This window comes from Arvicola amphibius, chromosome 9, assembly GCF_903992535.2.
Source record: "Arvicola amphibius chromosome 9, mArvAmp1.2, whole genome shotgun sequence".
NCBI lineage: Eukaryota > Metazoa > Chordata > Mammalia > Rodentia > Cricetidae > Arvicola > Arvicola amphibius.
Genome location: NC_052055.2, coordinates 93,645,662 through 93,666,649, shown reverse-complemented (window position 1 = coordinate 93,666,649; position 20,988 = coordinate 93,645,662). Strand labels below are relative to the sequence as shown.

At 45.6% G+C, this 20,988-nt stretch overlaps 1 protein-coding gene across 1 annotated transcript in view; it reads left to right on the top strand.

The window, feature by feature from the left end:
• The window catches only part of Aff3 (AF4/FMR2 family member 3), a 464,423-nt gene that overhangs the window by 388,603 nt on the left and 54,832 nt on the right, over nt 1-20,988 (top strand). Inside the window, exon 11 of the mRNA XM_038343070.1 lies at nt 2,352-2,392. Within this exon, the coding sequence (XP_038198998.1) occupies nt 2,352-2,392 (41 nt within the window). The remainder of the gene's footprint in view (nt 1-2,351; nt 2,393-20,988) is intronic.

Below are 20,988 nucleotides of genomic sequence, written 5' to 3'. Positions count from 1 at the left end.
CTCCTCGCTTAGGTAAAGTCATATACCTGTTTTCTAAGAGTGATTTTAAATGTTTAATACATTCTCGTTGCCTTTCTTAATGGATGGTGGTTGTCCTCTGTGGAGTATTTCAAAACGAAAAAAACTTACAATGAGAAGTACAGTCAAAAGTCAAGCATTTTAAAAAATAAGTAAATAGTACTTTGAGCAGTTGTGCTGAGTCCCACGGTGTTGACTGTATGGTGACATTCATCACACTGACAGACTGGAAGAATGATAAAAGACATTGATGGATGGATGGAGAGTGCCCAGTCTCTAAACCAGCATCCTGTGGGTTTGCTAAAAGAAAGCCACCCTTGTCCCAGACTTCCCACACACCTTAGGATAGAACCCGCCAACATAATCCTGCAGGGTCATTAGCAGAGGGCACTCTATGGGCTGCACCTCAGGCGTTCACAGCCATTTCTTGGTTCTGTTTGTCTCCCTTTGCTCTCTAAATCCTTTTCCAACCAGCTACTCATCAACATTTGCTGCACCCTGTCCTAGAAGTCAGCAGGAAGAATCTTTGGAGGCAAGGAAAAAAAGAGTCAGTTAGCTTTAAGTTCAGACTGGATCTTTAGTCCCATCCCTCATGGGTTATTAGGGTACACACATGTGTGCAGATGCTCCTACATGTGAAGGCCAGGGATCACGGTCAGGTGTCTTCTTCGGTCACTATCCATGTTTTTTGTTGTTGTTCCTTAATGTTGGAACTTACTGGGTAACCAGAAATTTACAAAGTACAGCAGTCTCATTGGCTGCAGTTTGCTCCTAATTTTGCTTGATAGGTAGCCATTGGCAACCTCAAGTTCCTCCATTCTAGTCTCAGTGACTAACATCAACTCTCAGACCATACATTATACCTCACACTAATGTAAAAATACAGCATCATCAAGTGGCTCAGAAAAGGCTTAAAGAGGCTGCAGAGTTGAGAGAAGCTGTGCTGAAGTCAGAACCAAGGGTGAGTCTGTAGGGAGCCCAGGATAAGCCTCATTAACCACAGGCAGCCGCAGAGCCTGCTTAAGCACAGAGGTGTCAGGTGCAGGTCTTGATGGCAGCTCATCAGCTTGAGGGGCAGTTTGAAGTGGGCTGAGTGACACCAGCAGGAAGACTGCGTTTGAGACCGGACTGGTTACAGGACAACAGTGGCTAGTCAGCCTGCTCGCTCCATTTCATTCTTGGAGGGCTTCTTTCTTTTCTTTTCCAGGGTCTCTCGCTGACCCTGGAGCTCGTTGGTTGGGCTAGACTAGTGAGGAGTAAGCTCTGGGAGTCCGCCTCTGCAGAGCTGGGGTTGCTGTGCACATGCGTGTGCGGTGCACATGTGGTGCGTGTTCTCACACGGATGCTGGGGATCCAAACACTAATGCTTTTGCTTGCACAGCAGGCCCTCTACCAAACAAGCCAGCTCCCCGGGTCACTAAAAGCTCTTTAAAAAACAAACAAACAAAACTGTTGTCACAACATCATGATGGTGCCTAAAAATAACAATGATCTCATAATACCGTGTTATTGCCCAGACAGCCGTCCACTTTCCAAATATGGAGACCTTTAGTAAATCTAAAAGAACACAACAAAACAAAATACAAAACCAGTCAAAAATGTTATCTTCAGGGTCTAGCAAGATGGCTCCATGGTAAATAATACATGCTGCAAGCTTGAGGACCTGAATTCAGACCTCTAACCCCTGTGTAAAAAAAAAAAAAAAAAAGCCAACCATGCCCACAATATGCTTACAACATCAGCAGAAACAAGTGGATCCAGGGAACTTGATGACCTACCTGAAATGGAGAAAATGGGGAGCTTCTGGTTCCCTGAGAGACAGCGAATCAGGGGAACAAGACAAAGAGCATTAGAGGAAAGTACCAGTGTCCTCCTCTCGACTCTGCCCGCGCATCCGTAGGTGTGCTCACATATGCACATCAGCGGACACACAGCACAGAGGCACACACGCCAACACAGATTTACGCCTTCGTTGGTAAAAAAGTTATTTTTTTTTCTTACAGGAAATGAGGATAAAGCTATGGAAAACTAATTTCAGGTGGTAGGAAAAAAAATTGCTTCAGGTCTTCGCTGTGTTTCCCGAGACTGCCCCACAGAGCCAGGGAAGAGTACTTAGCACCTCCCCCACTCCTGCCTCTCATGGGCAAGTGTGCCTTGGTGCAGCATAACCCAGAACCTTCCTTTCATGACATAGCAGGGCTTTCTACTACTATGTTGCTAACAGTTACTTGACAAAAATGTGTGTGGGACACGGGTTTTTTTTTGAGATTGTTGATTGAGCGCATAATTTAAAAGTCAGAATATTAAATAAACATTTCCGTCCTTTCTTCCAGCAGGCAGCCCAGAGAGCAGCTCTCCGCGCTCTATCTGACAGGTACATTTTGTCATTTTTATGAACTATAAATTGCTTTATGAAACATTGAGCCCTATTTATTGTGGCATATAATTCATAATCGGATTTTGTCCCTAAAGAATCTGTGAACTGGGATGTTAAACATTCTGCGCGCCTGGATTTGCCATGCGTGCATGGGGTTTATTACTGTAGAAATCGTCTTGTTGTATTTCACATAAAGTATGAAGAATCCCTTGTTGTGCCGTGAAACAAGAGACCAGAAACTTAGGGGGAAAGGCCTGAGTGGTGCAGTAAATTCTGAACTTTGGAGCTGCTTGAGAGCCAAGCTCATTTTTCAGCAATAAGTACTTCATTTATTTTGAGGTGTTTTCTTCACTCTTTCCATATCTTTTCACCCAGAGGACTCTGTCTTTTGATAAGATTTCCTCTTGAGTTGTATGCCTATAAGCCAGCCACTCATGGTCTCCCACCTGACTTCTTGGTCTCGACTTGTTTCTCCTGCCTTGTGTTACTCAACTGGAATTTGCACCCTGCTTTTTCTGAAAGGAGAGTGCCAAGTGGAGAAATACAGATTCGCTTTCTAGAACAGACGAAGGTGTGTGTGTGTGTGTGTGTGTGTGTGTGTGTGTGTGTGTGTGTGTGTGTGTGTGGTGATGTGTCTCAGTTGACTGACACACACCTCAGTAGTATTAGCTAGGCAGCCTTTGCCCCACCCTTCCTTCTGACTTCTTTCTCTCAGAATGAGCGGTTACTGGCTAAACCAGATCAGCCCGGCACTCCTCCCAGGTACAGCTCCTCACTTAGGTGAATTATCTGGAGCATGTGGGTGAAAAGCATTTCATCCGAGGAGGCCCGAGCCTAAGTTTGTTTATTTTGGCTAAAGAGCCTTTGCCCAGTAACAGCCACCTAAGTGTGCCTGCTCTGAGAGCAGCTGCCACGTGATACAGAGCTGCAGTTGGGAAGCCCACAAATGCACGACTTCTAGGCCTTTTGATCAGAGAGATCAAACTCAGAGAGAAAAACCCAGGATCCAAACTCACGATGTGACATAATCAGACTCTCCCTACACATATTTCTCTCTTCGTTTTTTTTTTTTTTTTTTTTTTTTGGTTTTTCTCTCTCTTCGTTTTATCTTCTCTTTGGAAATGAGAATCTTTGACTCAAATGCTTTGAACAGCAAGGGAAGCTTAGATTCATACAATGACCTTTACTAATACATGTAATATTTCCTTTTTGGAGGTACAGTGAAAAGCTTGTGATACTATATTATATCGGTGTTTCTAGAACCCTGTTGATATACTACAAACCACTGATTTACACCCTTTGGATGGATGAAGTTTCTAATATAAAAAATATATATATACTTCATAAAACTATGTATATACACAATGAGAAGCGTCGTGACAGCCTTTGTCAGAATGAACCAAACCATCTTTTAAGAAAATAGGCATTCCCTTTAAAGTCATACAGGGTGCATCAGAAACTAGTTGAGACATTCAAAGGTTTCTCCTCAAATGCCTTAGCCCTGGGAAGCCAGTGTGGCTAGATCTTAATGAGGAACCCTTTGACCTCTTTCTTATTTTCTCACTAAAAACCCCTGTCAAGAGAGTGACCTGCCCAGAAGCAGGGGTCCCCATTGTCACTGTCCTCTGTTCCCCAGTATAGTAGGGTTATTCCCCTATTCAAACCAGAAGGTGATGGCTTGGGTTAACGCACTGCTCTGGTGGTGCAATTGCAAGAAGCTCCTGTCTCCATATTTCTCTTCATTTAGAGCCACTTGAGAGTCTTGTTACAAGCCTGTAGGCCTGTCTAGCCTTTTGATGTTGTGACACAACATTGTGACAAAATTTGTGTTCAGAAACCAAATAACTGAGTTACAATTTAAAAATGTTTTAAGTGAACTTAGAAGTTTGTGCTGGGTGGCGTTGGTAGCCGTCCCTAGGCACACGCAGCTCATGAGCGTAGGAGTCTGTGCTGGTTGCATGGTAGCCACCCTTAGGCACACGCAGCTCATGGCCGCGGGTTGGTCACCCCTTTAAGGTAAGTGAAGATAAAGGTGCCTTGGGCAAACTGAGATCTTGTGGTTAGTTTGTTTAGCTCATCAAGAATTTTGTCCCTTCCTCCTCTGAACGCATTCTGTTTTCTGGGGTTTACATGAGAGCATTTGAAATCATTTGGAGAATGTTCACTGTGTTGCCCTGGCTTGCCTCAGTCTTGCTGTTTAGACTAGGCTGGCCTTGAAGTTATAGGGATCCATTTGCCTCTGCCTCCTGAGGTGTGTGCCACCACATGCAGCTCTTCTATTGTGTTCCAGGCCAGCCAGGACTACATAGCAAGACCCTGGTTTGTTTGTTTGTTTGTTTTTAAGAAAAAAATAAATTATAAAACTCTTCCTCAAAATTGGGACTTAAAAATACCTGCTGAATTCTTTGGATTCATTATTTTCTAGTTTTTTGAAAATTAGAGAATAGTAACTGGGCACATGGCAACTGTCTTTTTATCATATTACTTAACATTTTGATAAACCAAACCAATGTTTTTAGAAAAAAACATTGTACATTGGGTCCACATCATTGTATAAAAAAATGAATGAAATTTATGCCTTGGCAATGCTAAAGCATGCATGGGCAGCCTGTACTTGTCTGTATTGGTTTTCATGGTCTAAGTTGCTAAGTTGAGGACAACTGACCAGGTCTCTTCCTCAAGAGGGCACCAGATCTCATTACAGATGGTTGTGAGCCACCATGTGGTTGCTGAGGATTGAACTCAGGACCTCTGGAAGAGCAGGCAGTGCTCTTAACCACTGAGCTATCTTTCCAGACTCGCTTAATATTCTGTCTGTCAGATTTTGAATGGAACGCATCACCCCAGATCATGGCCTACTCACAGTAGCTTCTTAGAGCATGGAATAGTCTATTAATTACTGGTTGCTGTGACAACCTATCTGATAAAAGCACCTTAAGGAAGGAAGGGTTTATTTGAGCTCATAGTTACTTGGCATCACGGGAATAAAGCCATCATGGCAGGATCTTGGGACAGCCAGTCAATAGTGTCCCCAGTCAGGAAGCAGGTAGCAGTGATAACATTCACTTTCTCCTTTTTCTTTGAGATTGCAGCCTGTGAAAGTGAGCTGCCTTTTGTGTTTGTGCACACATGTCCATGCCAGCATGCTTGCGTGTGGAATCGGCCCTCTCCTTCCACCTTGGTCTCAGAGGTCAAACTCGGGTCATCAGGCTTAGTGACTTTACCCATGGAGCCATCTCTTTAGCCCTGTTCTAACTTTTCCAAATGCACGCAGTCCGTTATCATTATCTGTAGTCAATCTACTGTGCCCTGGTGTGCCGGAGCTTAATACCCAGACCAGCTGCTCGAAAGTTTGGGCGTCTCATAATCAATAAACAGTCTTGGAACATTAAAGATATAATACATCCATTGCCTAACTTTAGAAAAACCACATCGGATATCGACCCTAGCGATGGACTTTGTTTGTAGTTCAGTCCGGATAGTCACAGCAGAGGACACCAGGCAGTGTGAGAAACTGGACCACGGCCCAGTTTACCCAGACCTCCCCCAAGACAACAGCATGTGTTGTAGGAGGATGGACTGGTATGGGTTTTGTTCTTTTCTATAGCTGAGTGTAGGTTTTTGTTTTATGTTTTTGAGAAGTATGAGGCCCACTGGTGTCCCCAAATGATGAAATCAAGAGGTAAACCAGAGCAGGAAGAGGTGGCAAAATTCTTGAGGCGATAAATAAGCCAGTTAGTAGATATTAGTTTGCACGGGTGCTCTATCCTTATCATCTCAAGTGCCTTTTCTTCTTGTGGGTTGTTGCCCTTATTGGGTATGAGGACAGATGAAGGAAAGAGGGATAAATGGACACTTGGTTTGTGTATAAAGGTGCAGAGTCCGCACTGCAAAAGCTGCCACATTATCCGTAACATGGAGAATATGCAAAGGGCTGTTAGAAAGGAAGGATGTGTATGCAGCGTATGAAGAGCCTTGGGTATGATTAACTTCTCTCTGGAAGTAGTAAATAGCAGACAACTCTGATCAGAAGAGAGATTCGTGTGATTTATCAATCCGAGCGACTGTTCATTTGCAGAGAAGCTGGAGGTCAATCTGGAAGTCTACGGCCAGAGGAGCACGAGGAAATTGCCGGGACTAAGAAGTTAATCATACCCTGAGACTGCTTCCATCTGTCTTGGGGCGACAGAGCCTCTGCACGGAGAGCAGGCATGCTTTATAGCAGCAGATCAGGAATTAATATTTTCTGTGGAACCTCGGGCATCATTTGCAGCAACTTGGGTTTTATAAAAATGGAGCATAATTTTGTATGAATAAATCAAACTCTGTTAGAAATGTGAGGAGCTGTGAAAAAAATTTGATTGTGTCCAAAAAAAAAAAAAATAGAAGAGGAAGGATCAAGAAAGCCAACATCCATGCAGCCATTGAAGCAATGGCACTTGGAGGGCAGGGATGGCCATGTGCTTAAATTGTGCATATAATCATTTTCTAAAATGCCAGTGTGCAGCTCCAGCCATGGCTACATTTTTATAGCTTTGGAGACACATCACCAGGCTATAACCTGTCTGCCCATCTGGCAGATTCTCAGATCCAAGATCCATTTATATTGAAATCCAAACAACTGCCATGGATTTATTCATTTATTCCACCATCCTCACTGAGCGCATGCAGCACGCTCAGTGGGGTGCAGTGCCCGGGCTGAAGTACATTAGTTGAGAAGGGCTTCTGCTCGGGGCTTTGGCAGCCAGAGGCCGGCCGGGTGTTGGGTTTACAAAAAGAGAAGCCTGGTCCTGCTCATGTGCTCGCTGCTTTCCAGTTTTCCCTTTCACAGATAAATTTCATGCGTGGAGTCCTGTTTTCCGTGGGGAAGTCTAGAAAGAAATGAAGTAAATGACAACTAGCCTACAATTTCGGGAACTTCCCCTCCACCTAGAGAGTGGAATGTGAAATGACCTGTGTCCCTGTTTCGAGGGACTGGCTGGCGGGTTCTTCTTCTCCAGCCTCCTCTTGTGGCCCCCTAGTCAAAGGGGCAGCTTCAGCTACGTAAGGGAATTTAGTGCCTTGGAGAGGGCCGCCAGCTGCAAGGGTGCTCCAGGTTCTGCTGTCCAATGGGAGAGGAGAACCTCAGCGGCTGTGCACTACTACTAATTGGTCCCTTCTATTAGAAGCATTTCACATGTGTTTATTTTATTTATTTATCATGGATGACACTTAGGCACCAGATGCCTCTGTGTCTCTCAGAGGGCAATTTGAGGAATGCGATGCTCTCCTTCCCCCTTGTAAATCCTGAAGAATAAACTCAGTTTCTTTCAATGGCAGGGACTTTTACCAGCTGAGCTATCTCGCTGACCGCTGGCCGAGTTGATCGCTAAGCATCCCAAAGAAGAGATGGGCACTTTTAAGGAAGTTTTAAACTCACAGCTGACTGTTGAAGTGGCAGGACTCTATCAACCATCTCTGTCGAGCCCCTGTTCTCCAGTCTCTTTAACGCAAGGGATTCCTAGTCATGAAGATTTGGGATAGCATGCACATCACACGTTTTCAGAGAGCATCGCATGTAGAAGCTCTGTCCCATTTATTGTATCATTTTATAATCTTCAGAACAATCCTGAGAGGTGTGTGGAACCCTGAAAACAAAACCAAATTTTTAAAACGGTGAACGTCAACTCAGCCACGTGCAGGTGGTATGACTCACCCGGGGGCCACACAGAAGCAGGTGGCCCAGCTGTGAGTAGGACTCAGATCCAACCAGTTCAGTTTTGTCATCTTCCACCCAGCAACAAAGCAGCAAGGCAAGCTTTGAAACGCCAGGGACCTCTGCAGTAGGCATAGCCACCTTTAGCATCCATGTTATTTCTACCTTAGTCATCTCTTTATCCCTAGAGTATTACCTGGCAACCAGGGGAGAAATCATTGGGTGGATAAATGAATGCATAAATGCACAAATGATTGAATGAATGAATGAATGAATGTGGTTACATTCTGGTGTCTGAAGACACCTGATTCTGCTGTCTGTGGCTCCCACTCCCCAGGTGCTTAGAACGTGGCAAAGAAAGTAGAGTTGTGTGTCTACGGTATGCATAGTGTTCTCTTGGAACAGTTGTGTGTCAGCATGCTAAGGGCGTCATTGATACTATTCATTTAATCCTCGCCATAGCCCGCTCAGCACGGAAGAAAGGATTCGACATTAGGGCTATAAAGAGACGCTGTTGTCAATAGGATTCCATTTCGCTTCCTATTCTAAACTGCTTTCCCTAAAATCCTACTGCTTCTGGGTTTCTATTAATAGACGCAGGCAACTTTCTTCCGCATCTCAGAGCACCAGAACAATCGGTCTGACCCCAGAGTCGATGCCTTTAGCCACTTCAGTAAGCAGAGCCCTGCCCCCGTCAAGCCTTGAGGAAATCAGTGACCTAGGCAGGGCATGTGAAGGAGCGGAGTCCTTTCAGAGCACAGAAAGGGGAACTGAGGGGCATTTTGAGTGTGACGCGAAGGAAAATTATATTAATAGCTATGAACGGGAGTGGAGTGGAACGGAGAATGAGGAAGCATCCGCATGGACAGCGTTGGGCTGCAGGGTGGCCAGAGGGCACTGGCTTTGCCCTGTGTTGGGTGGGAGTGGAACCAGCTCCACATAGCAATCCCAGCAGCTCCTCAGAATGGGAGCCCCATCTTAAAGAGTGGGTATCGCTCTGTACGAACCGTCATGTAATCCTGATCAACGGCATGCCTTTTTATTTACTTATTTTTCTTTGTGTTTGTGTGTGAGTACAGGCATGCACAAGCACACACAAGGTGCATGAATGGAGGTCACAGTGAGCGGGGTCCAGGGTTGAACTCTAGTAGTGTGTTCACTTGCTGAGCCATCTCCGCAGCCCCCGCATGCCTCTTAAAACCAAACAGTCCAAGAGTGTGTGCATCCTGCTCCAAGCCTCCTGGCCCAGCCATCCCTGGTAGATATCACAGAACAAAGCAAGCAGGACAGTGAGAATTTGGTAAAGCAGTCAACATATGGGTCTAAACTTTTCCAGTTACAATAAGCAGGGCAAGGACCATGGCCTCCTAGGTTTGTGGACAAACTACATGCACTAATAGAGAACGGATGCTTTGTTCTCCGCGGGGAGATAACCCCACCGCCACAGCATTCGGGAACACCTGTCACCCGGGTACCAGGGGATGCTCTTTGGTTCAAGTCCTCCTAGAGGCTTAGCACCCAGAAGAGAAGAGTAGAGCACAGGTCTGTTGGGAAGCCATAACCAGCCGTAACAGCTTGTCTGTCCATCCGAGGATAGCTGGTATCAGCAAGTCTCCACAAACAGCCCTGGCTAGTTCTCACCCACTCTTGTGTAACATGCTCTAACATAGCCTGTTCTCCCCTAAATGAGGTCAACACATACCTCTGATGGACTGGCCACAACTGTGTCTCTAGCATCATCTTCTTACTCCATTCATATAGAAGACTCCTCTGGGTTATTTTCTGACACTCTTCCTGATGACTGCTCAAGAACTGGCCTGGTTTTCTTACTGTAGAGCAAATACTCATTATTTCAAAATCAAACCACCGTTTTCAGGTAGAGCACCTTGTGGGGCCATGAACAGAGCCATGTGTGCTAAATCTCTCTGGTCCTTAACAGGGCCCTGTGATATCCATCGGCACTCACAAGCAGAGACCCTTTGCTTTGTTTCCCCCCTTCCGCTCCTATAGGGCCATCACATAATTGTCCCTCACAGCCCTTGGGTGGCCTTTAGCCCAGTCAGCTGCATTAACACGACATTAACAAGGGGGCACCCACAGGCTAGAGGATCTAAAGCTCAGCTTTAACACACGCCCCCCCCCCCAGTACTAATTTCCACAATAAAACTAAATGGCTCCAGAGAAGCCATTGAGTCGTATCAGGTAAATAATGCACAGTTTAAAAGGTCCCAAACATGTATTTCACGCAACAGAAGAGAGTCCAGGAAGAAGTTACAGGCTTTTGAGCAAATAAATAACGAGTTGTATAAAGCCACTAATTGCCCTTTAAAATGGTTTAGTGAGTTTGAGAGTGCTTGATGATTAATACAGACTTGTCACCTGATGTCTGGCCAGGAAGGACTTAGCCCCAAGTTCCGTGGGTAAAAGTGCTTTAACCCATTAGTTAATGTCCAAAATTGCCATGAGACCCAGCTCATGGGTGACATAAGCTGAAGTTGTACATGGAGGAACTTCAACTTCTTTATAAAGAAAAATAGGGGTGATGTCTATGATAACATGCATTTGCTTAGTACCAGTGACGTGTATGAGGAAAATGGTTAAAATATGTGATATGTATTTACACAGTGATATATATATATGAAAATGCTCTATTTTTCTCTATAAATTTATACACACACACACACACACACACACACACACACACGAAAGTGAATAGGTCTGCAGATACAGGCTTAGATCCCTAATCCAAAATCTCAGATCCAAAATGCTCCAAAATCCAAGATTTTTGGAGCACAAACTTAACACCACAATTGGAAGATTCCCTGCTATGAAACCTTGCTTCATGTATAGCAAGCATTACCTAAAACACCATCTCAAATTGCCTTTAGAATCTCTGTATAAGGGGTGTGTGTGTGTGTGTGTGTGTGTGTGTGTGTGTGTGTACACACACAATTGACTTTACATGTAGACTTGGGTCCCAGTGCCAAGACATCTCCCCACCCCAACTCTCTGTCTCTCCCTCTCTCTCTGTCTCTCTCTCTGTCTCTCTCTCTCTCTCTCTCTCTCTCTCTCTCACACACACACACACACACACACACACAACACAACACACTGAATCATCTGAAGAAGAATTGAAGTCTGAAAGCATTCTAATATTGAAAATTTGGGAAGCTCCAAGGTGGCCTCTCCTACAAATCAGGAGATCAGTGTCCTCGCATGGCTTTGAGGTACTGGGGTTCCCACTGAAGCACTCTTTACTCAGATAGAATTAGAAGTGACCCTGGCCTTCTAGAGTGGGACGAAGCAGAGGCTAACTCACCGCCCCTCCTGCTCCTCCAGCTACAGTGACTGCTGAGAAGACAGCTAATTGGCACCTTGTTCGTCTGTGCCGCTGTGTTCTGTAAACCCTCAGAAGGGCCAGAGGGAGCCACGTCCTCACACTTCAGTGACGGGACAATTGAACACACTGCCCTTGGCTCATTTCACCCAGTATCATCCCACACTGTGTTCCCTCGCTGCTGAATGCATCCTCTCAGGCTTTTGATAAAGTTCCCAGAGGCAAGATATTTAAACCACAGGCCTATTTTATTTTTTGCTTAGACTTTGTCACTTGGTCAACAAGTCCTGTGCCTTTGAACACCTTTGTAGTTGTCCTTTCTACACCAAGGGTAGTGGATGTTCTGTGTGTCTCATGTTTATGGCTCATTTAATTTTACTTAAATTTACATAAAATGGTTGTCTTAGGGTTTATATTGCTGTAAAGCGACAACATGTAAAGAAAACGTTTGATTGAGGGTGGCTGGCTTACAGTTTCAGAGGTTCAATCCATTATCATCGTGGCTGGGATCATGGAAGCATGCAGGCAGACATGGTGCTGGAGAAATAGCTGAGAGCGCTACAGTTTGCAGGCAACAGGAAGTTGACTGACTGTCACACTGAGAGAAGCTTGAGAAAAAGACCTCAAAGCCTGCCTCACAATGACAAGGCCACATCTCTTAATAGTGCCACTCCCTTTGGGGGAGTATTTTATTTCAAACCACCACAATGGTACATGTGGCATTTCAACACAAGAGCCAAGTAAAAGCTATTGTATAACAAATACATTTTTTTTTTCTGTCATGGCTATGTATTTAAAAAAATAGAACTTTGTAACTACATATTTATGAGAGAGACACTCCCCTATACCTCGTTGCAAACAGCTTTGATTATAGACTACTGCCCTGCAGGAAATGTGTTACTATGTGGGAAATGTGGTAGTTGCTGGCCAGTTGTTTCAGGATGTTTAAACCCACCACCAGTGAAGATATGACATATAGTTGTCACCTGCTTTGAACTTCAGCATATGTAGCTGTCATTCTCAGTGACCCCAGTGTGATCAGTTGAGCATAACCCAAAGGAGATCCCAGGGTAATAAACTGTATTGGGTAGGGGGACTATGTGCGTATGGAGGCCCGGGAACAACCTCAGGAGCTGTCTACCTCACGTTTTGAGGCAAAAGTCTCTTACTGGCCTGGTGTTCTCCTATTTGTCTAGGCTGGCTGGCCAGGGACCCTAGATGATTTCTCCTGTCTCCCCAGACTGAGATAATGACTACACCTGACTTTTTCACCTGGGTGCTGGGGATGGCACTGAGGTCCTTATGTTTGCATGGCAAGCACTTTACCCGCCGCTCCTTCTACAAAGCTGTCTTCCCCAGCCCACCAATAGTCTGTTTGACAAGAGAAGCTTTAAAAACACTGCGACTTTAGTGCACATGTGGTTCTGAACACTGTTGTCCCTGTCGGTGCCCCAGGAAGCCGGTGAGAGAAACATGCAGAACCATGCATTAAGCCATTTCATAGGCCGGGGTTATTGTTTTGTGTTTTGTTCAAAACTCAAACTGCTTAGTTGTTTAAAAGGGGAATTTATTTAAATCATTGCAGCAGTTCCTTTTTGGTTTGAAATCTTCCAAGTCCGTAGAGTCCTCGTTCTCTGGCTTTCTGACCCTAACAGGCAGGACCTCCATCTCCATACCCACCCTTCCCTCTCAGAACTGTCCTTTAGCCAAGCGTCTCTCTGAACTTGGGATCACACAGCCAGCTAGACCTTACTGCCCAGCCAGCTGCTAACTACTGTCTCAGGGCCTGCCCCACTCGAGAAGTCCTCCCCTCCCAGTGACCTGCTCCTTTCATTCCTTCATAGAGGCAGCCTCGGGCTGGTGCTGGCTACTTGCACTGGCTAGCTGGTCTCCGATGACTGTGATCTGGAGCCACTACACGTCCCTGCTTCCAGGGAAGGTTAATGTGCTCCCGCTGGCTGGAGCAGCCTGACCTTTCTCTCTCTGTCCAACTCCCTGCCCTGTGCTGGTTCCTAGGCCAGTGTATGACAGCCACATCACATCCTCCTCTGACAGGCAACATACAGTGTCCATCTCTGCTTGCCCTGGGCAACATCAAACCCCTGCAAAGTACATCCTGGTGTTTGGGGATCTACCAAATTCCAAGTGGATTTCTCAGCCTTGTCCCCTTCGCCACCATGATTGTCTGGTTTCCTTTTGTATGGTTTTCTGATCATTATTCCTCTCATCCTGAGAGATGGGATCTAGTGTGACTGCTCGCTGTAGTCATTTCAGCTAAAATGTTGAAACAAGTTTGTAGAGACCAAAGTCATGGCCCCTCTTGTATATTACAGGCCAAGTCAGCCTGCTTGCTGGCCCTGGTGTAGCAAATCAAATAGGGCTTTCTGAAAACCTGCCCAGACTGAGAGTCTGAGGCCCTGCCGCTCCCCCATGCAGCTCTCCTTGGCTGGGTGTACTTTCTTCACAGCCAGTGAGTCAGTGAGCCACTTGAGGTCACAGCTCTTCATCTTACAGTGGAGACACTCACCCTATTCAGCTTGCCTAATCCCAGAGCTCAAGGATGCCAAGGCAAGTAACAGTAGACACTACATGAGTGTGGCAAATTGAAGTGTTAGTTACCCAAGAGGGTATCAGAAAGAGGGCCAGGCTTTCTGTGAGTCGCTGTAACCAAGCTAGTTAATGCAATTGTAAAAGGATGAACGTCCCTCAGTGTGGTAGGAAGAACACAAAGGAAGCTGTTAATGCATCCTCTCTCACAAAGGTACATGGTCTGGGTGTTGGGTGCTCTCTCCTCCTGCTAGCATGCTGGCTTGCTGTCTCAAGCTCTGTGCTGATATCTCTGTCACCATCCCATATCATCTCCAGACAGCCTTCTTCTCTAGGTGTTACTATCCTCTTCTTGCATATGGAAAACTAAAGTTTCAAACTGTTGAATCACTTGCCACCCAAAGTTACTGAACACAGTAAGGTGTGGAACCCACTGGAACCAAGGTTTGAAGGGGCCTGATGTTTTTCTCTTGGCTTAGAAACTACACACAAATATCCTGATATTTTAATGATTGCCTTTGGTCCCACAAGACCCACAGTCACTACCTGCTGGCCACTCAGGCTGCGACCTGGTGGGGCTTCCAGTCCTGGGCCCTGACTCTGCCACAGCCGCAATATGTAGGTTTAAATCAATTCTCTATTGCTCTTTTTATCAATAAGACTCGAGAGTCAAAAGCTGGGGTGAAAGCGTGCTAACTCAGAGAGGTTGAGTAGCAACTAGCTGACCTTGCTTTTTGGTCAGAGACACTGGAAAAGACATGTCTCTTCCTTCATCTCAGAACCAAAAAAAGAACTGCCAAACTCAGGTCCCCACCCTTTCCTTCCTGTGTGTCTTCTCTATCCAAACTGCTGGCTTCTCTATGACAAATTCCAGTCAGCCAGTTGCTGACTCCACCCCCGGATTCAAGGTTTAACTTTATTGTCAAATCTCCAGAATGTAAGAGTGTGATCAAAATGTCCCTTAACAAGGGCAATGTGTCCTTGGACGGGGAAGACCTGCCACACCACAGGCTGGTTGCCTGGGGCCTCCTTCCCTCTCCACCCAACTCAGTCCCTGAAAACAGCACATACTTCAGCTCTCCTTGAGTCATACACAGCACATGCAAGAGGGCTACACCCAGGGCCAGGACTGCTCAGCTCTCCTCCCCAGAAGATGGACTCAGATGGAGGCTTGTGTGGTACAACGTGCCTCACCTAGCTCGTTCCACCCAAGCAAGCAGGTCAAGGAATTTCAGCCATCTTTCCATGCCCTATACTTAAAATAGGAGATGACAAAGCATTTGAAAAGTGCATTGCTTGGGCTTAGAGCGAGTGTTTCTCAGCCATTCTAATGCTGCAACCCTTGAATAAAGTTCCTCATGTTGTAGTGAACCCCAACTGTAAAATTTTTGTTGCTACTTCATAACTAAAATTTTGTCGCTGTTATGACTTGTAATGTAAACGTCTTTGTAGATAGCTCACAGGTTGAGAACCACTTGCTTAGACAGATTGAGGTGAGACGGAAAGAAGATAAAGTCAATATTGTCTCCTAAGATTTCTGTTCCTAGGGAGATTTTCCCCTTCCAACTGGCTGGAGATCTCATATCTATTCACTAGTACTTTGAAATGAAAGACAGATTGTATTCAAATATACAGCAGGTTTTCAGAATGTACACCCACCCATGTATCATTGCTTTGGAGACCAACCATCAGCTGTGCCGACTTTCTTGCCCTAGCAAAATGCTTGTGCTGAAAAGCAAAATCAAGCACCCTGTTCCTTCTCTCCTCTTAATCCCTTACCTCCAACCTGGGACCACTGTAACAGTGATTGATAAGGTTCAAAGGAGCAGTAGTAGTAAACATTGTCACGTAAAAGAAATTACTAATACGGCTGTTCTCATCCAGAATTATTTTTATCACATGCAGCTCCAATTTAAAGTCTAGTCTCCACTGAGAATTCTTTAACCTCCCAACTGTTGCCATCTTGGTTACCTGGAGGCCGCCCAGCACATTCTCCTTACCTTTACATTCCTGCCAGCAGCAGTCAAGCAGATCAGTAGCTGGTAGGCTACAGACAACACCTGGGTCCCTCAGAAGACTTGTGTGTGACTCACAAACCTCGGTACCCTTGGCTTCTGTGGCCCGGCCCCAGTGGATCTGAAACCGTAGTAGCCACACATGACCCCAAATACCCAAATTTATAACTCTACCCTTCTATTAGTACAGACAAGGTTTTCTCCACTAGGTTAAACCCCTGTGAGATTCCACATCATGAGATATGCTTGGCTTTTTAAAAAAACACGCACAAACTGTTGGCAAGGCTATAGAGAAATCAGAACCCTTGTGCAGTGTTTGTGGCCTTCTCAATGGTATAGCTGCTAAAGTATGATAGCACCTCAGATTTTAAGAAATCTCTCCTCTAGTATTTTGGCTCACATCCTGAGGGAACAATGAAGACTGTCTACTAAACTCTTCATGACTGTGACAGGCTCCTACAGGTGGCCTTACGTTTTCTGGCACCATTTTAGGGTTTCGCTGGCAATCCACCTCCCTGTGTTACCCTTCCCTGTGTGAGCTTCTCAGTGACTCCCCGTCATACTTCAGCAGACTTAACTTCACCTGGTGAGGACGATGCTCATAAAGATCTTCTACTGGGCATAGAAGAAGTAGCCTCCAAAAGGGAGTGGGCGGTAAAGCCTGGAACAGACAGACAGCCTTACATGCCCCTGATTCTCTAGTGAACTGACTGCTTCTGCACCTCCACCACCCCTACAAATTCTTCCATTATAGCCCTCATCCACCGTCTCTTAGAATTAGGGCGTGAGAGCCTTTGGGAGGTAATTCGATTTAAATAAGGTCATGCGCTCCCGTGATGCAACTAGAAAACATGCACGGGAGAAGCTTAGTAAGCACACAGTGAGATGGCTATAGGCATGCCAGAAAGAGCTCTTGCCAACAAACACGTGTGTTCGCACCTTGATCTTGGACTCCCCAGCCTTCAGAATGTCGAGAAGTGAGTATCTTACTTAAGCCACTCAGGTTGTGGTGTTCCTTACAGCAGTCTGAACAGACAAAGACACTACCCTAGACACTGTTTCATGTCTTAGTGAGCATACAGAGCAACAGCATCGTTGTGGTGCTTTCACACACACCTAACTCAGCAGGAGAACACTCAGCTATGCGCCGCATTTTTAAAGGCCAGCTGTGTCTAGTGCAATAGGAGGTGTGGCCTAGGTGTGTTGTAAAGCACTCGTGCCTAGATGTGCAAGGCCTGTGTTCAGTCCTCAGCATACAGATAAATGCATATGGTCTACAGAAGAGGGCTTGCTTTCCAAAGGAATTTCCTACCTTTTTGTGGACTATGGGTAAAAGATCACAGGAAGTATGCGTATGGAAGGCAGAGCCTAGAAAGCGGAGCAGCTTTCTTTCCAATAAAACACTACAATTTACATTCAAACATCATTGCTAATAGGATGGCATCCTCCATTGTCTTTCTGTCCACATGCCACAGAGTGTGCCAGTCGTAACACTCTGCAGACCCCTTAGTAACAGCATTCTGTACACCTGGGCTGGGCCACATCTGCTTTTCTCTCTCTCTCTCTCTCTCTCTCTCTCTCTCTCTCTCTCTCTCTCTCTCTCTCCCTCCCTCCCTCCCTCCCTCCCTCCCTCCCTCCCTCCCTCCCTCCCTCCCTCCCTCCCTCTCTCTCTCTCTCTCTCTCTCTCTCCTGTGACCACTCCCGAAATCAGAAGTAGCCAGACGGTGTTTCAGCCATCAAGCCATGAGCCGGTTTTATTTCAGTAGGAAAGTGGTTACATAAGATTTGCTGCTCATCCGGAAACCCTAGGAAACATATTAACTCTGAGCTTTGTAGCTTTGGAGTGGACTCGTGATATTTTAGCACTGTGCTACTTTCATCTTCTGTTTATTCACACATGAACTGTTGTGTTAAGTTGCTTTAAAAATACAGCTCTGGCAACTTGAAGGATGAATCCCCAGGTCCCCAAGCTTTCCTTGCCTGTCATTAATTGTAATTAATACTCTGACCCATCATTCCAACGAGGATCCTGCCACAGGACACTTTGCAGAAACTCAAGGGGACACTCTCCTGCATGGCAGTTAGTGGTGATGCAGTTTCTGCATGTCACTCATCTTCCTGCATCACTCACCCTCATTTCCTGCTTTGCTGCATGTGTGTGCATATGTGCTTTTACACAGGATGAACAGGAAAAGCCATAAACTCAAGGTCGCCAGAGTTAGCCCATCAAGATCCATTAACAATGGATAATTTCGTGGTGTAAATGTCTTCTTGGATGTTGCCTACTACCCGATGTGCATCTGTTAAATCTCAACAGGTGTCCTGCATTTCATCTGGAAATCCCATACAAATCATGTTTCAATTCAAATACCATCAAAAAGGAAATGTTCTGTAAAATGGTTTGATCTCTGCTGGAAATTGCATAGGAAAAAGTCAAGGGCTAGAGCGGTGACTCCGCCATTCAGAGTGTGTACTGCTCTGAATACTGTATACTGTATACTCTGTATACTGACCTGAGCTCAGTCCCCAGCACCCACAGAGGGTGCCTTACATCTCCCTTTGACTCTGACTGCAAGGGATCCCATAGCCTCTGTGGGCACTTGTACTCAAATGTATATACCCACACACATATACGTAATTTCTAAAAATAAAATAATAAATGTTTGACTTAGAAAAGAAACAAGAAAGTAAATGTTGAGATCTCGAAGGGGTGTGTAGCAAGGCATATGTGCAACACCAGCACGCCCTGCTTTTCCATGCCTTCCTTTATAACTGATTTCCCTTTTCAGCTCCCTGCAGGTGCTGCGCCTGTTTGGAAATCTGGCTGGAGGTTGCAGTTTGGGGCACCTGGCTGACCTCCTGTCCTCTCCCCTCCTACAACACATGCTCTCATAGTAAACATCAGACTCCCCACTGTCTTTGAAGTGTAGGCTACTTCTGCACCAGTACCACGTTCATTTGGAGTGCTATTCTAATTTGTATGTTTGCCAAGTTAGCCATGCGAAGTACTGTCTGCTTTCGATAAAGCAGAAGCCACTGAGATTTTCAGATCTGTTTCCAGTTGTGTTCAGGCTAAAGAGATTTTCCCGCTGACCTCTAATCACAGCGGGCTATAAGCAGAGGGCCCTGCTCCCGAGTAATGGCCTTGGTACTGGGAGATCCTCATTAGTAGACTGTGTGGGTGATGCTTTCCTTCAAAGTCTGTTTCTTAAGCACTGTTACTCCCTTGGATATCACATCATATTAATTATTCATTGACTAACTTTTTTTTTCCAGCAGTAATTAATGAGATAAGTTACACAATGGAAATGGTAGTAAATATAATATAAAGCAATTACTGAAGTAGTAATTTTCATTCATAATTATTTTAATTACATGAGAGCCAGCTTATTTCAAGCCCTGTCTCCACTGAGCTTCTAAAGCTGTCTCCAAGTTGGAGATAGTCCGGAACGTTTTATCCCACCTCTGCTTTAGTGAGCAGGCAGGGGCAATTCAGGCAGATGGGTAGCTGGAAGGCACTAGACAGGGCCTGGGCCCTTCAGAAGACTAATATGTCAGGATCCTGGCTTCAAAAGGAAGACAAAGACAGAAGAAATCTATGACTACCAGCAAGAACAGCTAGATACCTTTCTACTCTCACAGGGCCCTGCACTCAGCTATCTGTCTACACACCACACACACACACACACACACACACACACACACACACACACACCTGACTAGTGCTCCATGGTTACCATCTTGAAATTCATAATAATTTTGTCTTTGATTTGTAAGTGAGGTCCCGTGCAGCAATGGAGCATATTCCGGAGCATTTAGCCTCTCCTCACATTCACCAGCTCCCCTGCCCAGCCCCCTGACCCCACCTAGCCATCCTCTGTCCATCCTACACTGCTGCCCTCATGCACTGCTTTTCATTGGGGCATAAGTACATGGCAGGGCCCACCAGCACACCTGTGCCCACGCACGGCAGCGGTGTTCTGCCGCGAGATGTCTACATGATTGCATTTCCGGTGCGAGGCTGGGTGGGACTGAACTTCTCCCCACCCAGATCTAGGAGCCTAGTACACCCCAGTGTGAAGGTCACAGTACCGCGGAGAGCCCAGAGCACACAACAGAGATAGCAAATAAAAATGCCATGCCCAACTGAAAGATCAGGCAAAAAGTCTGTGTGGTGTTTGCTGCCTTCCTCCTGCTGTTTGCTTGGACAAAGGGCTCACGTTTGCATTTGTTCTGAGTACTGGTGGCCATTCTTACTCCAGGGCTGAGGAAGATGGTGGTTGTGTCAACTAGCCACTAGGAATAGCCTCTCTTTTAAGTTTTTAAAATCTTAATGAGATATGTTTTTAAAAATTCATATCTCTTGTTATTCCAAGGTCCCGAATACATTTTGTTCCTAGATTTTAACCTAGGTACACACTGCTGCTCTGTGCACTAATATCTGATTAATTACCCACCTTCTGGGAGGCTCAAACTTACCTTTCTTTCGTTGAGAAAGAAGGAGCCTTCCTTAGAAGAGAGGAGTTCAGATCAGAATGTCAAAGCAAAGTTTCTCATGGGGTGTGCCGTGTCCACAAGGACCGTCTCTGTGCTGCTGAGTCCCTTGCCCAGCCTTGGCCTGACTCTGTTTCCTGCCTCTGAGTGTGCGCTCCCTGGGAAAACAGGCTGCAGCTGTACAGCATGGTGAAAAGGGAGAAAGAACCAGCTCCCTCGCTCGATCTCTGACCACCATCCATTCTCTGTGGCACACGCACACACAACAAATGAAAAATAAATAAATGAAGTAAACAAGTAAGGTCCGCGCAGCTCTCATGCTGGTTTACAGAAAGGACTGGGGTATTAACAGGATGAAAAACAGCGTTCTGTGGATGTCAGTTGCTTGTAGAATTTCTTTTACCCGATGTAGAAAGCTAGTCAACCCCAGCTTATTTTTTTCAGCCCTCTTCCTTGCCACTGATGTTTCCAAATAGAAGGACCACTTGGTTCCATGAGGCTCGAC